Here is an 18,073-nt window from a genome sequence, read left to right on the forward strand (position 1 = left end):
TTTTCTCAGTCCCTTTCTTTTCTTCTTCTGGGACCCCTATAATTCAAATGTTGGTGCATTTAATGTTGTCCAAGAGGTCTCTGAGACTGTCCTCAATTCTTTTCATTCTTTTTTCTTTATTCTGCTCTGCAGTAGTTATTTCCACTATTTTATCTTCTAGGTCACTTATCCGTTCTTCTGCCTCAGTTATTCTGCTATTGATCCCTTCTGGAAATTTTTTAATTTCATTTATTGTGTTGTTCATCACTGTTTGTTTGCTCTTTAGTTCTTCTAGGTCCTTGTTAAACATCTCTTGTATTTTCTTCATTCTATTTCCAAGATTTTGGATCATCTTTACTATCATTATTCTGAATTCTTTTTCAGGTAGACTGCCTATTTCCTCTTCATTTGTTAGCTGGGGTTTTGCCTTGCTCCTTCATCCGCTGTGTGTTTCTCTGTCTTCTCATTTTACTTAACTTACTGTGTTTGGGGTCTCCTTTTTGCAGGCTGCACGTTCGTAGTTTCTGTTGTTTTTGGTGTCTGTCCCCAGTGGCTAAGGTTGGTTCAGTGGGTTTTGTAGGCTTCCTGGTGGTTGGGACTGGTGCCCGTGTTCTGGATGAGGCTGGATCTTGTCTTTCTGGTGGGCAGGTCCATTTTCTGGAGGTGTGTTTTGGGGTGTCTGTGGTTTATTATGATTTTAGGCAGCCTCTGTGCTAATGGGTGGGGTTGTGTTCCTGTCTTGCTAGTTGTTTGGAATAGGGTGTCCTGCACTGTAGTTTGCTGGTTGTTGAGTGGAGCTGGGTCTTGGCGTTGAGATGGAGATCTCTGGGAGATTTTCACCATTTGAAATAACGTGGAGCTGGGAGGTCTCTTGTGGACCAGTGTCCTGAACTTGGCTGTTCCACCTCAGTGGCACAGCCCTGATGCCTGGCTGGAGCACCAAGAGCCTGTCCTCCACGTGGCCCTGTTTGAGTTTCTATTTCAACAGCAACAATGGGACTCTGGACTGTGTGGGCCACTTTTTTCGCCAATTGGCCGAGGAGAAGTGGGAGGACGCCCAGTGTCTCTTGAAAATGCAAAACCAGTGCTGCGGCCGCACCCTCTACCAGGATGCGTAGAAGCCTTCTCAAGATGAGTGGAATAAAACCCAGGACACTGAGGAAGTCGCCATTATTAGGGAGAAGAACCTGAACCAGGCACTATTGGATCTGCGTGCCCTGGGTTCTGCCCTCGCAGACTCCCACCTCTGTGGGATTGGGTTGTTTGGTTTTTTTTTATATTGAGCTGCATGAGCTGCTTGTAAATTTTGGAGATTAACCTTTTGTCAGTTGTTTCATTTGCAAATATTTTCTCCCATTCTGAGGGTTGTCTTTTCATCTTGTTTATGGTTTCCTTTGCTATGCAAAAGCTTTTAAGTTTCATTAGGTCCCATTTGTTTATTTTTGTTTTTATTTCCATTTCTCTAGGAGGTGGGTCAAAAAGGATCTTGCTGTGATTTATGTCATAGAGTGTTCTGCCTATGTTTTCCTCTAAGAGTTTGATAGTGTCTGCATGCCCCTGAATTTATGTCACTCTCTAGTCTCAGTTTCACCCTCGGGCATGTTGCATGAACCCTCTGGATTTCAGCTCCCACCCTCTCCATGCCTCCCTCACTGCACTTAGGAATATCTGCCCTACTTCCAAAACACTACTCAACTGATGGAAGAATAAATGTCAGGAATAATGACAACAACAATAATCCTTACGTAGGTTCTATGGTTTACAAAATATTCTTACACATTTTTAAAATTTGAATCTTATAACAAAAGTGAAATTATTGAGACAGATATTGCTTTATGCTAGTTTGGTGAGGAAGAATCCATGAATGCAAGAGAAGTCAGGTGGCTCATTCAAGGTTACTAGTTTGGTAAGTAATGGGACAAAGGCTCCCAGTTTAGGGCCAAGTCTCCAAGTTCTGCACGTTCTCTATCACTCTGGACAAAGAACAAAAGGGTTATCGGGAAAAGAGATCAAAAGGCAGAAAACAGAACTGATCTTCTGGGGAAATGCTGTCATCCTAAGGGAAAACTGTCCACCAGAGGCAGAAAGGAGAGTGTGGCTTTCCAACATATTTCCAGGGGAACATATCTTACTGTCATAGGAGTGTTCAAATCAACCTTCACACACACACAAGATAAGGATATTTTCCTTTTTCCTAAAAAACTGAGTTGCTTAATTTCAAAATTATTAAGTTCTAAGATGAACTTCACAACATTTCCAAAGCTATGAAGAAGTAAACAGTGGCTATCACTCCACCTTATAAATAGAAAACAAAGCCAAAGAGAAGTGATCCGCCCACTGTCACTCCCTTTTATAAACCAGCTGATACCTCCTTAATCTTTTCACTGCTGCCTGCATCTCCTTGTTTCTCAGGGTGTAGATCATGGGGTTGAGCATGAGGGTCATGGCAGTTTGGCTAATGGATACAGCCTTGTCAATGGAGAAGGAGGTAAAGGGCTGGGTGTAGAGGTAAATGCTTGGAACAAAGACCATAGACACCACGACGATGTGAGTGGTGCAGGTAGAAGCTGCCTTCCTCCTCTTGCCCTGAATGAGACCTCAGGATCACCAGGATGGCTGAGTAGGAGGTCAGGAGAAGGAGGAACAAGATGAGGACCAGCATCCCACTATTGGAAATGATAAGGAACTCCAGGAGGGAAGTGTCCGTGCTGCCAAGTCTCAGCACTTGTGGAACATCACAGAAATTATCTAGGACATTGGGGCCACAGAAAGGCAGGGGGATCATCAGAGTCAGTTGGGAAATGGAATGGATGAAGCCTCCCACCCAGTTAGTCACCACCAGCCCCACACAGATCTGAGTGTTCATGATGGTGACATAGTGGAGGGGCTGGGAGATGGAACAAGGCAATCATAGGCCATAAATGAGAGGAAGAAAACCATGCACCCTCCCACAGAGTGGAAGGAGAAGATCTGGGCCATGCAGCCCTGATAGGAGATGGTCTTCTTCTCAGCGAGGAGGTCCACCACCATCTTTGGGGCAGTGACTGTGGAGAAACAGAGCTCTAACACAGCCAGATTTCAGAACAGAAAATACATGGGTGTTTGGAGTGAGAATCAAAGGTCACTGTGACCATGATGAGGAGGTTTCCCATGACAGTGGAGGTGGAGACAAACAGGAACACCAGAAACAAGAAGAGCTGGAGCTCCTGAGTCTGTGAGAGCCCCAGGAAGACAAATTCTGATACTCACGTGAGGTTCCCTGATTCCATGGTGTCTTCTCCATACACCTAAAAAACACAAACCACAGACAGAGATGCATGAAGTCACTACTTGCCCGTTTAGTGCGTTCAGTGTCCAGGTCTAGGTGATGGAAATTTATGTGCAGATCATAATACCTGTTATGATTAAATGGCCTTGTCTCTGGAGAGTTCACTAGTTGGTGCTGGAATACACATTCTTGAGATATCTTAAAGCCATCCAGAAACACATGCAACCTGCCTTTCAAAGATTCAGTGTAATATAGTGGTGGGAAGACTCTTGGAGTCCAACGGACCTGCAGTCAAATTTCAAAGCCTCTATTTCCTTGAGATTTGGCCTTGAGCTAGTTACTTAATCTCTCTTAATCTCAGTTTCCACATCTATAAGAAAAATGTTTTCTTTATAGAAATTGTCTAGGGGATTAAATAAAATAACACATAAGGTTCCTAGAACAGTGCCTGGAATAATAAATGGTAATCACTCTCCTCTGTGTGGTCTCCTGCTCTAAAGACCTCCTCCCCTTTCCAGTCTCTAATACATTTTTGTACCAATCATTTTTCATGCAACAGTTAGCACATCATAATGTTAATGAACTTTTCATGTGTCTATATTTTTCCTCCACAATTCATAATATGCTACAGACATAAGTCTTGATTCATAATTTATTTGTGCCCTGCAGTACCCATCCTTGCTCATAGTCAGTACTTAATAAATAGCTGGTGTTAACTGCTGAGTGGGTGAAAAGCTATTGTGTGTGCAGGTCCATGCAAGGGAGCCTCTGGACACAGCTGGACATCTGGAGCATTCCATTTGTTTCCATCCTTCACAGTCGGTGGTTCCTTACTAGGTGAGGCTCCCCAGATCAGAGGTGAAGACAAGAGGCAGGGGGTAACTATCATTAGTGAAGAAATAGATAATGAATATATTGTCTGAAGGAGACTTAAAGCTCTTCTGAAAGGACAGAAATTTCAGAAGATGTTATTGAATCCAAGAGTAGAAGAGAAAAAAATATTGAAGGAGAAGAAATGGAAATAGATGAAGAATTAAAGGGAGGAAGGAAATTATAAGGAAGGAAAATGGGGGAATAGAATGAGTGAAGGAAGAAGAGATGGAAAGATGGTGGACAGGGGAAGGAATGGGAGCAAAGGGGAAGAAGGACATAGAGGTTGAGAGATAGAGGTGACAGGTGAGGGTTAAGTGCCCTCCCCACTACCCCCGCCTCGTCTCATCTCCCACCCTGACCTCATGCAATCCATTATCTATCAGAGACCACTCCCTTATTTTTTTAAATTAATTTTTATTGGAGTACAGTTGCTTTACAATGCTGTGTTAGTTTCCACTGTACAGCAAAGTGAATCAGCCATACGTATACACATATCCCTCTTTCCTGGATTTCCCTCCCATCTAGGTCACCACAGAGCACCAAGTAGAGTTTCCTGTGCTACACAGTAGGTTCCCACCAGTTATCTATTTTATACACAGCAGTGTATATATTTCAATCCCAATCTCCCAATTCATCCCACCCCCTTGGCATCCATACATTTATTCTCTATGTCTGAGAGATCACTCCCTTCGTATTTTTCACTTCAATTTTTTTTCACTCCAGTCCACTTTCTACACAGCTGTCCATGAGACCTTTCTAAATGCTGAAATGATCACATTCCCCTCTCACTTCTATCCTTGTAGTGATGCTCACCAGAGCCCCTTAGGAGCCACATCCAATACTTTGTGGATCAAGTCAGGGTGGATACACGTACACGTGCATGCAACACAGCATGTCACACAGGGCTATAAAACATAAGCTCCACCTGCCTTTCTAATCGGTATCTCCGCCTCTGATGAACCACTAGCTCTTTAATGGATTAAAGTCTTAAACATGCTCCATATTTATTTATTTCCATGTTGGTTCCCTGGAATTCTGTTCATACCTTCTCAACCCTAGAAAAGGCCCACTAAAACATCACCCTCTCTGTCATTCCTGTCACCATTTCTCCCATACAGAACAAATTCCCCATTTTTCAGTGTTCTTAAACATCGAAAACATACTCTGCTATGGGTTTATCATCATTCATTTTTTCAGCTTCTCTCCTCAACTTACTACATTGTAATTTCAATATCTTGGCAACCCCAGGACTTGGAACAGCCGCTCTGATACAGCACATGCTCAGTAAATATTGTCAAGTTAATGTACTAAGGAGGTAATTATGTGGAGATTTTTAAAGTGAATTTACTTATCCTATGTTCCCTATCTCATAAAGCCAGATCTATAAGTGGTTGTTAAAATTACTGGGTTTTACATGCAACCTAAAGCAGCTGCTTAAAAACACATCCCCTCAATTACTTTCCGAGGCTCTTCTCCAACTTTAAACTTAGTACCATCAAGTCTATGTCACTTGTTTATTCTCTCTAGCCTCCAGCAGGTGTTTTCAAGAACCTAGCTACCATTGACCTATCCGGAAGTGGAAATCCTCAGGCTCTCACCTTCCTTTAGCCCCGAATGGGGGAACAGAGTTCAGGTCTTACATATTTCTGGGAGGTCCTCTCTATGCAGCTTCACAGCTTCCTGATCTCTGCCCATACCTCACACACACAACTCATCGGCATGACCCTGGGGACGAAGGGATATCCTTAGGGAGAAATTATTGGACTGGGAACAGGAAGCAGAGCTGGAATGAGTCTTGATGGGGACAAGGGAACAATGGGAGTTGTTAAAAAGTTTCTAAGTCTTTCAGAAACACTTGCTATTTGACCATACTCCCCAAGGCAACCTACAGATTCAATGCAATCCCTATCAAAATACCAAAGGCATTTTTTACAGTACTAGAACAAATAATTTAAAAATTTGTATGGAACCACAAAGGACCCGGAATAGCCAAAACAATCTTCAGAATGAAGATCAGGGTTGGAGGAATTATGCACTCTGACTCCAGATTATACTACAAAGCTATAGTAATCAATACAGAACGGTATGGGCACAAAAACAGACACACAGATCAATGGAACAGGATAGACAGCCAGAAATAAACCCATGCACTTATAGTCAATTAATCTCCAACAAAGGAGGCAATACAATGGAGGAAAGACAGGCTCTTCAATAATTGGTGCTGGGAAAACTGGATAGCTACATATAAAAGAATGAAATTAGAATATTCTCTAACACTATATGGAAAAATAAACACAAAATGGATTAAAGACATAAATGTACAACTGTATACTATAACATAGGCAGAACCCTCTTTCACATAAATTGCCACAATATTTTTTGAGATATGTCTCCTAAAGTAAAGAAAATAAAAGCAAAAATAAACAAATGGGGGCTTCCCTGGTGGTACAGTGGTTGAGAGTCCGCCTGCTGATGCGGGAGACACGGGTTTGTGCCCCGGTCCAGGAAGATCCCACATGCCGCGGAGCGGCTGGGCCCATGAGCCATGGCCGCTGAGCCTGCGCGTCCAGAGCCTGTGCTCCGTAACGGGAGAGGCCACAACAGTGAGAGGCCCACGTACCGCAAAAAATAAAAAATAAATAAACAAATGGGACCTAATTAAACTTCACAGCTTTTGTAGAGCAAAGGAAACCCTCAATAAAAGGAAAAGACAACCTACTGAATCAGAGAAAATATTTGCAAATGATAGGACCAATAATGGGTTAATAGCCAACATATATAAACAGCTCGTACAACTCAACATCCAAAAAAAAAAACAATTAAAAATTGGCAGAACTTAATAGACATTTTTCCAAAGAGGAAATGCAGATGGCCAACACGTACATGAAAAGATTCTCAGCAACGCTAATCATCATGGAAATGCAAATTAAAACCACAATGAGACATTACCTCACACCTGTCAGAATGGTTATCATCAAAAAGAACAGAAATAACAAATGTTGGCCAGAATGTGGAGAAAAGGGAGACCTTGTACACTGTTGGGACTGTAAATTGGTGCAGCCACGTGGAAAAGAGTATGTGGGTTTCTCAAAAAACTAAGAACAGAACTACCATGTGACCAAGAAATTCCACCCTTAGGTGTATATCCGGAAAAAACAAAAGCACTAATTTGAAAAAAATACATGCACCCCTATGTTCCTAGCAGCATTATTTACAATTGCCAAAGCATGAAAGCAACCTAAGTGCCCATCAACAGATGAATGGATAAAGATGCAGTATATAGATATGACAGAATACTAATCAGCCATAAAAAAGGATGAAATTTTACCATTTGCAGTAACATGGATGGACTTTGAGGGCATTACGCTGAGTGAAATAAGTCAGACAGAGAAAGACAAATGCTATATGATATCACTTATATGTGCAATCTAAAAAAGTATAACAAATTAGTGAATAAAGCAAAAAAAGAAGCAGATTCACAGACATAGAGAACAAACTAGTGGTTATCAGTGAGAAGGGGGGTGAGGGGTGGTATAGAGGTGGGGAGTGGGAGGTACAAACTATTGGATGTAAGATAGGATACAGGGATGTATTGTACAACACGAGGAATATAGCCAATATTTTGTAATAATTGTAAAGGGAGTGTAACCTTTAAAAATTGTATAAAAAATAAAATTAAAAAAATTGCAAACTCCCTTCCCCCCAAAAAAAGAATACCTGGAACATATTGGAAGCTTAATGAATATTAACTGAATTAACGCATGAGCAAATAATTTAACACATGGAGACTATAACCAAACTACCTTCTGTTAATGCATCTGCTTAAGTGCAAATAAAATAATTCTATATGAAAACTCCAAAAACAAAACAACGCAGCAACAAAAAATAACACTTACTGTTTGAAAGGTCTGCCTTGAGGGCAAAAAGCAAGCAAACAAACAAAATTTTTTTAAAAAACAACAAAACAAAAACCCACCAATGACAATGAAAATTGTAGAGATTCATGACATGTAAGATTAGGAAATCAAGATTAGTAAGGCCAGAAACTCTCAAAATTTCTGGGATTTTTGGAAGGACCCATTTCACAGACCAGTGGTTCACACACTTAAACATGCATTAGAATCACCTGGAGGGAATGTTAAAACTCAGACACTCCCACGCAGGATTTTTCATTTAGTAGGTTGGGGTGCAGCCTGAGAATTCACATTTCTAACAAGTTTTCAGGTGATGCTGATGCTGCTTATCTGGGGCCACAGTCTGAGAACCACTGACTTTGAGTTTCACTGCTCTTGTCAGCAGAATGAACAGTTCTTTCTCACGGCATCATCAAGGCAACTGGTTTAATAGGTTACTTTTCGAAAAAGAATTAATTGACCTTGACTTGGACAACATTATAGGTGGGAAAATATTTGTATACTACATTGGAAACAAAACCTATAAATCGGTCTTTTATTTTGTCAACTGGATCCCAAGGTTGATTCCCCATCCATATCCAATTCTATTGCACCATCTATAACATTCTAGTACCCTTTATATATGAATTATTACTCAGTAAGATCCTTCCTTCCATACAAGGACTAGTACAGGAAGTGCATATATTTTATTATTATGATGAACCAGAATTGGAATTTCTAATCTTGGTGTACAGTAGCTTTCCTTTCTACATGAGATTTCCAGGATGATCTGAGTTGTTTTGTTACAAATATTTATACTTAGCAAGAACATAGAAAAACACTATCTGAAGCTCTGGTTTTGTCCAAATACAAGAGATATAGATTGAAAAAACATGAATTCTTCCCAATATTTAGAGCTTTATTCCACTTAAAAACCAACCACTCGTTAAAATAGCCTGGGTTGAGGCTGGGGAAGGGACTAGGTCTTATCAATCTCCTTGACTGTCAGATGTCACTAACTGTAACATTATTAACAATAACTAATTAAATTACCTGGACTAATTAATTATAATTCTGACTTGGTTTTCAATAAGAAAGCCATTATATCTTCTACTTTATATATTTCTCCTCTCAAGTCACATAAATGTTTGTAAACACATTTCAACCCCAAAGTTGATTCCTCAGAGCATGATTGTGGACGAGTTATCTGTTTTAGAAATTGATTGCAAAGTGGCTTATTGTTTTGGAGTTATTGTACTTGGGCCGTTGTGAACATTCAATAAATGTGTACAAATTAATAAACAGAAGCTTCAATTAAATAGAGTTGAGAGACCAGAAGGGGGAGCTCTCAAACCTTGTGACGATAGCAGAGCCCAACAGGAAAAAGAAAGACTCTACTTCTTTCCTGGCAAGGACTCAGCCAAAGAAAAGCCATGGGCTCTTTTTTTTTACTACAGCCTGCCACCTTCTTTTTTCTCTCTAAAGAAAGAAGTTCCCTTCCCACTGGGGACTTGCACGTGGCTCACTATGGGTGCAGACCCTGAATTGCAATTCTCTGCTGATCCTGAATAAACCCATCTTTGCTGGGAACTATTTGGCAGTCTATTTGTTAGCATAACTGAAAGTTATCCTTTTTTAAGAATAGGAGACCAGTAAAAGGCAGGTTGGGTACACCTCAATGCACAATGTTGCGGACACAAAAATAAGAAATCCATTCTCCTCTCAAGGAACTCACAGGTTGATGCGAAAAACAGACCCAGGAACACATAAAGGCACTTCAGAGAGGAGATACCTCTACTAGCAGAATGGCCAATGGTTAATAGGCCGAGCAGCTAACCATGGCTGGAAGAGAAGGAAGACTTTGGAGAGGACATGACATTTAAACAGAGGTAAAGTTCAAATGTGTTAGGCAGACAAAGGAGGGAAAGTGTGTTTCTGACGGGAAGACCAGAGGTCCAGGGATGAACTGGCACAGCATACACTCCAAGAACCCTCAGGGCCTTGACAAGGTTGGAGCACAGGGGAAGTGAAGGGACATTAGGGTAGAGAGGAGGCAGGAATCACTGTGAATAGTGTTAAGAGACCAGGCTCATACACTTAAGTTTTACCTTGAGGGAGGTGAGAAGCCGGTGGAGGACGTCATACAGAAGAATGACCTGACAGATGCGGGCCTCTCTGGCAGCAGGGAGGAGGAGAGATGGGAGAGTTGAGAGGATGAACATAGCGGTGCAGCTCCTCTGTTTGTTCATACCCTATCCTGTTTCAGAAGAGACTTCATGAGGGCAGTTAGGGGCTTATAAGTGTTCTGTGTTCGTTACCCAGCCCATCCCAGCTTCAAAATCATAAAAGATGTGAGGAGGGTGAAGAGCTAGAGGAGAAAGGGAAAAGGAGATGGGAGCTAAGAACAGAAGGAGGAGGATAAATAGGTAATTAAGAAAATTCAGAGTGTGAAAGCCGACGAGCCAACAAGGACCCATGGCTCAGTGATATCAAGACCCTGATTCAGTGAGTCTGTGGTGCCCTTTGTGGTGCCCTCATGAGCCGAGATGGCCTCCATGCTTCCTTATGGTGTAAGTCCTCACACATCTCATTCAAAGGTTGGTGGGGAGGAAACGGGTGGAGAGCATTTTCTTTCTCCTCCTGCATCTCTTGCCTCTACTCCTGGAGGAGAAATCTTCCCCAGAATCTCCTAGGCTAACACACTGTTTGTTGTGATCACTTGAACCGGATCACATGAACACATGAGCGCTCCTGGCTTCTAAGTGTTCTGGGAAGGTGAACACTTATGATAGGGGACAAGCAAGGGGGAGGTGGTTGGCAATGGCTTTGGGTAGACACCCAAGAACAAGGCTATCTTCTTATAAAGCACCTGGAAACGGGGATGAACATGATGGACCAGAGGCAAGAGAATACTGACAGGGATGCAAATTCTGTCGTATGTAGGATAACTCTTCTAACAGCAGAGGTCATGAACTCAAATGTGAGGTCACAAACTCAAATAAGAAAAGGAGGTCAGCGGTAATTTCTCTGTCTAAGAGGTACTGAGGATCATCGCGCTCCTCACCCCAGGACAAAACTTGAGCATCTAAGCCAAAGACAGGAAATCAAGATTTTTCTTTGCAGAAACAACAACTCCTGAAAAATAGATCTCCATGTATTGGTACTTGGGTGTCCTCCAGTAAAGAGCTGATTTCCACCAGAACCCCTAAGGTAAAGTTTAATACATAGAGGTACGAATTCATATTTTATTCCCTTACTCTTTTTCTTATGTTTAATTCTGTTCTTCTTCGTTTCAATAGTTGTATTTCTTTTTTTTTTAACATCTTTATTGGGGTATAATTGCTTTACAATGCTGTGTTAGTTTCTGCTTTATAACAAAGTGAATCAGTTATACATATACATATGTTCCCATATCTCTTCCCTCTTGCGTCTCCCTCCCTCCCACCCTCCTCCCTTACTCTTAGATGTAGATAGCCAAGGATCAACAGGAAGACCACTAATACAAAAGGGAAAAAAAATAAATAGAAAAATAAATGAGACGCAAACAGAGATGACAGAGGAACTAGAAGAAAAGTTTATATAATTAACATCCTTTCAGAGAAACAAGAAGACATAGAATCCATAAATAAGAACAAGATGATATTAAAAATCATAGAACAAAAAAGTGTTCTTGGATATTAAAATATGTTGACAGAAATGAAAACTTTAATAGAGAGATTGGAAGGTAGAGTTGAGAAAATCCTCCTAGTGTAGAATAAAAACATAGTTTGAATAGAGTTTTCACAGGATGGGGCCCAGCATGGGTTGTCAGAGCCTGGATATCCCTTTTGGGAGCCACTAATTGTGAACGTTAAAGCACAGTGAGAAGACTGTTCCCATAGTGGGATGACTCAGTGTGGGGAGCAAAACTGCAAATGGATGAGAAGGGTGTCTATGCAGAGGTGCACCCTGATGTCAGGCGTCAGAGCCCAAGCAGGGTGAGGAGGGTTTCCACGTGGGGGATGTTCTGATGGGGGTGTTGGAGCATGAGTAGGGTAAGGAAAGTGTCTGAGCAGGGGGCTGGTCTGCTGTGTGATACCAAAGCCCAACCGGAGTGAGGAAAGCATCAGGGGAGAGAGTGGAAACATGGACAGAACTGCTATGGGAGATGGTTGTATACAAGGGGATGAATGAAGCAAGTTAATAAATTAAGGATAGAGTGATGTCAGAGAAAATGGCAGAGTAGGGAACTCCAAGGGCCCATCCCTACACAGAATAGAATTGAGAATAGAATTGAGAGTCCAGAAATAAACCATATTTTTATGGTCAATTGATTCTCACGGAGAGTGCTAAGATTATTCAATGGGGAAAGAATTGTCTCTTCATTAATTCTGCTGGGACAACTGGATATCCACATGCAAAAGAATAAAGTTGGACCACTACCTCATACCATCTACAAAAAATTAACTCAAAATGGATCAAAGTCCTAAATGTAAGAGACAAAACTATAAGAATCTTAGAAGCAAACATAGAGGTAAATCTTTATGAACTTGGATTTGGCAAGGCATACTTAGGTATGATAACAAGAACACAAGCAACAAAAGAAATAATGATAAATTGGACTTCATCCTAATTTAAAAATTTGTGCATCAAAGACGCTTATGAAAAAAGTAAAAGATTTCTTCCAAAGAATGGGAGAAAATATTTGCAAATCAAAATTTGACAAGGATCTATTACCCAGGAACAAAAAAGGGTACTGCTGTTGTGGAAAACACTTTGGCAGTTCTTCAACAAGTTACACATAGAATTAACCATATGACCTAGCAATTCTACTCCTAGGTATATACTTGAAAGTCCTGAAAACAGGTACTCAAACAAATACTTACAAACAAAGGCTAACAGCAGCACTACACACAATAGGCAAAAGATGTAAACAACTAAAATGTCATTCAACAGATGAATGGGTAAACAAAATGTGCTGTATCCAGACAATGGAATAGTATTCAGCCATAAAAAAGAGCGGAGTACAGGGAATTCCCTTGCGGTCCAGTGGTTAGAACTCCATGCTTTCACTGCTGAGGGCGCAGATTCAATCCTTGATGGGGGAACTAAGATCCCTCAAGCCATGCGTCATGGCCAAAAAAGAATGAAGTATTAATACCTACTACAGTGTAAACTAACCTTATTAACATTGTGCTAAGTGCAAGAGGTCAGACACAAATATTTTATCATTCTACTTTATGAAATGTCCATAATAGGTAAGTCCATAAAGCGGATTAGTGGTTTCCAGGAGCTGAGGAGAGGGGAGAGAATGGGGAATGACTGCTTAGCGGGTATGGGAAATCCTTTCGGGGGGATGAACTGTTTTGGAACAAGACAGAGGTGATGGCTGCACAGCACTGTGAAAATACTAAATGCCACTAAATTGTACACTTGAAAAAGTTAATTTTATGTGAAGTGAATTTCGTGTATTTATATAAAGGATTATGAGAGCCAGGTTCTTCAGCAGAGAAAATAGTTATAAGTGTGGAAAGGGAAAAACAGAATAAGTTCTAAGTTCTGTGATGCTGGATTGGAAAAGGAGAAATTTATATATATATATATATATATATATATATATATATATGAAACAATGAGCACACCCAGCACCCAAATTTGCCTTCTAAATACCATTTTCCACTCAAAGGAAGCAGGACTGTTTACTGAAATAGTTGATCCCAGAGCTGGAGCACAGAAAGTACAAGATAAGCATGGGGTGTTTCATTGGACCAGTAAGAAAGGAAGTGCTCAAAGAATAGAAAGAACATATGGGACTTCCCTGATGGTCCAGTGGTTAAGAATCCGCCTTCGTAGGAGATACAGGTTCAATCCCTGGTCGGGGAACTAAGATCCCATATGCATGCCACAGCTAAGCCTGCGTGCTCTAGAGCCCACGTGCCACAATGATGCAGCCAAATAAATATTAAAAAAAAAAAAAAAAAGAACATAGAAGCCAGCCTGAAGAGACTATGACTGGCCAAATCTGGGGTAAATTGAGCATCAAAGTAAGTAATGATAATAATGGATTATAACTTAATGAATAAAAAAAGGAAAATACAAGTTCACACAGATAATAAATAAAAATTGGAAGTTTGATAAGAAACCAGATATTGACATAGTCTCAAAGTACCTTTCCACAAAATATTTACTAATTTCCAAGGGAAAATGAATGACTTAGGTGAGAAGCCTAATGAACACTTCTTAGTCAAGTAATCAAAGTGATGGGACAACAAAAAAAAAGAGTGATGGGACACTAGTAAAGAGACAAAGCAAAATCACTCATCCCTCATAGGTTGTAATAAGAACACAGCATGACTTCTGCGATATTCCTGGCAAACTGACAAAGATGCATCACCTGAGTCTAATCATCATAAAACATCTGACAAATCCAAACTGAAGGACATTCTACAAAATAATTGGCCAATAATTTTTTAAAGTTCCAAGATAATCAAAATCAAGGAGGAACTCTTCCAGATCAAAAGAGCCTAAAGACACATGATGACTAAATGCAGCACATAGTCTTTTTGTTTGTTTGTTTGTTTAAGATTTTTTTTAATATGGATCATTATTGAATTTGTTACAATATTGCTTCTGTTTTATGTTTGGGTGTTTTTTTTTTTTTTTCGGCCACGAGGCCTGTGGGATCTTAGCTCCCCATCCAGGGATCGAACTGGCACCCCCTGCATTGGAAGGCGAAGTCTTAACCACTGGACCACCAGGGAAGACCCACAACACATGTTTTTGAAACAGATTCTCTTTCTATGAGACTTTCTTGGGACATATAGCAAAACTTGAGTAGAGGCTAAAGATTTGATTCTAACAATGTATTGATGTGTATCAATTTTAGTGACTGTATGGCAGCATTGGAGGGAATGTCTTTGTAGAAAATACACACAAATATTAAGGTGGGCATCAGGTTGGCAACTTACCCGGTTTCCTCAAACCGTCAGGGGAAAAAAAAAGTCCTTTATACTATACTTGCAACTTTAGTGTAAGTTTGAGATTTTTCAAAAAGTTAAAAAGGTGTCTAAAGTGAAATTTTTAAAAAAGTTAAAATAGAAGAACTATTATATGTGGCTTCCCTGGTGGCGCAGTGGTTAAGAATCTGCCTACCAACGCAGGGGACACGGGTTCGAGCCCTGGCCCAGGAAGATCCCACGTGCCGCGGAGCAACTAAGCCCGTGCGCCACAACTACTGAGCCTGCGCTCTAGAGCCCGCGTGCCACAACTACTGAAGCCCGCGTGCCTAGAGCCCGTGCTCTGCAATAAGAGAAGCCACTGAACTGAGAAGCCCGTGAACCGCAACGAAGAGTAGCCCCCGCTCGCCGCAACCAGAGGAAGCCCACACACAGCAACGAAGACCCAACGCAGCCCAAATAAAAATAAATAAATAAACAAACTTTATATTTAAAAAAAGAACTATTATATGTAGCAGAATATCTTTTTGTCCTCTGGATAAGAAGCAATTTTTAAAAATTAGATCTCAATAAGAGGTAATACCAAAATAAAAGATTGATATACCTGACTACACGAACACTAACACCAAAAATAAAGAAGACAAACCACAAACTAGGAGAAGGTATTGTAATAAATATAGCTGACAATAGATCAGCAAATTATATAAGAACTCCTACATTAACTAGAAAAAGTCAGTAGAAAAGTGAACAAAAGGCATTCATGGGAAACCTGAATGCAGTAAAAAATATGGAAAGAAATGTTAGAGGAATGCAAAATGACTACAGTGAAATATCATTGTTTACCCATACACTGGCAAAAATGAAGACATCTGACAATATCAACTGTTAGGAGGATGTGAATCAATAGGAACACTTCAACTCTGCTGATGAACATGTAATGTGTTACAACTTTGGAAAACAATTTGGCATGATTTTGTAAAGGTAAGTCTTTGAAGATCTCATGACTCAGCAATTCCACTTCAAGGTAATGACCCATAGCTCCTCAATATAACAACTGGAGACAAGCAGAAAAATATTCAAAAGAGCACTGTTTGCTAGAGCAAAAACTGGGAACAAGCCCAATAACTTATTCTCACAACGGAATATAATATAGCAGCGCAAATGAATGAACCACAGTCAAACAGAGCAATGTGGGTGTTTAGAAACATAATGTTGAGTGAAAAACACCCTCAGAATATTAAGTACAGTCTGATATGTTTATCAAGTTCAAAAAAAGCAAAACAAAACAATACACTGATTATGTAAAAATGTGATGAAATTATTTCTTTAAGCAATGAAATAATAAACACAAAATTCAACAATATAGCTTCATCCGGGGAGCAGTGATGTGATGGAGAGTACCTACAGGCAGGTATAAGCTATTGGTGCCATATGATTCTTGAACTGAGTAGTCTGTACATGAGTGTCCATACAATATAGTGTTTTATAGCTTACATGCATTTTACACATAATCTTTTGCTTGTAATAATTTTATACTGTATTAAAATGTACAGCAAAAAATCTGAATATTCATGATCATTTCCAATTTGAAAATAAAATAAAATATAATTATATGGTTCACTCGATGTTTTCTTACAATTTGGGGGGTTTGACTTTTATAATAAACCTGGGAGGCTTGGGGTCAGATATTAAGTTCAGCAAGTTTGTTGAGGAAGAAGTTACGAGTTCAAGAGAGGCCAGGTGTCTCATTCAAGGTCATCTGTTTGTTAAGTGTTGGGTTAGGGTCTCTAATTTAAGGATTAATACTCTGAATTCTGTGCAGTTTCCAACAATCCAGATTCACACCAAAATGGGGTACTGGGAAAACAGGTCAAAATACAGAAAACAGAACTGCTCTTCTGGGAAAATGTTGACATTTTAAGAGGAAACTGTCCACCAAGAAGGCAGAAAGGAGAGTATGGCTTTCCAGAATGTTTCCATGACAACACATCTTGTCCTAGGAGTGCTCAAATCATCCACCACAAAAAAAAAGGATATTTTCCTTTTTTCTAAAAATCTGAGTAAGTTGTTTAGTTTCAATACTTACTCACTTCTACGATGACCCTCACAACACATCCACGGGTATGAAGAGGGCAGATACTCTCTCTCCACCTTACAAATGGAAAACGAAGCCAAAGAAAAGTGACCCACTGTCACTCCCTTTTACAAACCACCCAGTGCCTCCTTAATCTCTTCACAGCTGCCTGCATCTCCTGGTTCCTCAGGGTGTAGATCATGGGGTTTACCATGGGGGTCACGGCCCTGTGGCTGAAGGATACAGCCTTGTCCATGGAGAAGGAGGTGAAGGGCCAGGCATAGAGGTAAATGCTTTGAATGAAGACCATAGGCACGACGATGATGTGGGTGGTGCAGGTAGAAGCTGCCTTCCTCCTTACCTTCCCTGAGTGGGACCTCAGCATCACCAGGAAGACTGAGTAGGAGATCGGGAGGAGGAGGAACAAGATGACATCAAGCATCTCACTGCTGCTGATCGTGAGGAACTCTAAGACAGAAGTGTCTGTGCAGGCAAGTCTCAGTACCTGTGGAACATCACAGTAGAAGCTACCTAAGATGTTGGGGCTACAGAAAGGCAGTGGAAGCATCAGAGCCAGTTGGGAAGTGGAATGAACAAAACCTACCATCCAGGCTGTCACCACCAGCCCCACACAGAGCTGAGTGTTCATGATGGTGACATAGTAGAGGGGCCGGGAGATGGCAGCAAGGTAGTCATAGGCTGTCACTGAGAGGAAGAAGATCATGGCACCTCCCAGAAAGTAGAACAAGAAGACCTGGGCCATGCAGCCCTGGTAGGAGATGGTCTTCTTCTCAGTGAGGAAGTCCACAAGCATCTTTGGGGCAGTGACTGAGGAGAAACAGAGGTCTAAGATAGCCAGGTTTTGGAACAGAAAATACATGGGAGTCTGAAGCCAGGAATCAGAGGTCACCGTGACCATGATAAGGAGGTTTCCCATGAGAGTGGTGGTATAGACAAATAGGAACATCAGAAACAAGAACTGGAGCTCCTGAGTCTGGGAGAGCCCCAGGAGGACAAATTCTGATACCCATGTGAGGCTTCCTGATTTCAT

The 18,073-nt window shown here is 40.8% G+C and overlaps 2 protein-coding genes across 2 annotated transcripts; both read right to left on the reverse strand.

Annotated features, from left to right (window-relative positions):
* Positions 1-2,319: 2,319 nt before the first annotated feature.
* Positions 2,320-3,248, reverse strand: OR4D2 (olfactory receptor family 4 subfamily D member 2). The gene is given in 4 exon segments (XM_065896988.1): positions 2,320-2,560; positions 2,562-2,877; positions 2,880-3,089; positions 3,092-3,248. Coding segments are annotated over 4 exon segments (924 nt in total).
* A 13,892-nt stretch (positions 3,249-17,140) lies between these two features.
* Positions 17,141-18,073, reverse strand: LOC136138371 (olfactory receptor 4D2-like). Its single transcript, XM_065897020.1, has one exon. The coding sequence runs from the start codon at positions 18,071-18,073 to the stop codon at positions 17,141-17,143; it is 933 nt and encodes a 310-aa protein (XP_065753092.1).

The sequence above is a fragment of the Phocoena phocoena genome, chromosome 19 (genome assembly GCF_963924675.1).
Source record: "Phocoena phocoena chromosome 19, mPhoPho1.1, whole genome shotgun sequence".
Classification (NCBI taxonomy): Eukaryota; Metazoa; Chordata; class Mammalia; order Artiodactyla; family Phocoenidae; genus Phocoena; species Phocoena phocoena.

Excerpts from the sequence above, each read along its gene's own strand:
- LOC136138371 (XM_065897020.1), bottom strand. The coding sequence starts at position 18,073 with ATGAAATCAGGAAGCCTCACATGGGTATCAGAATTTGTCCTCCTGGGG.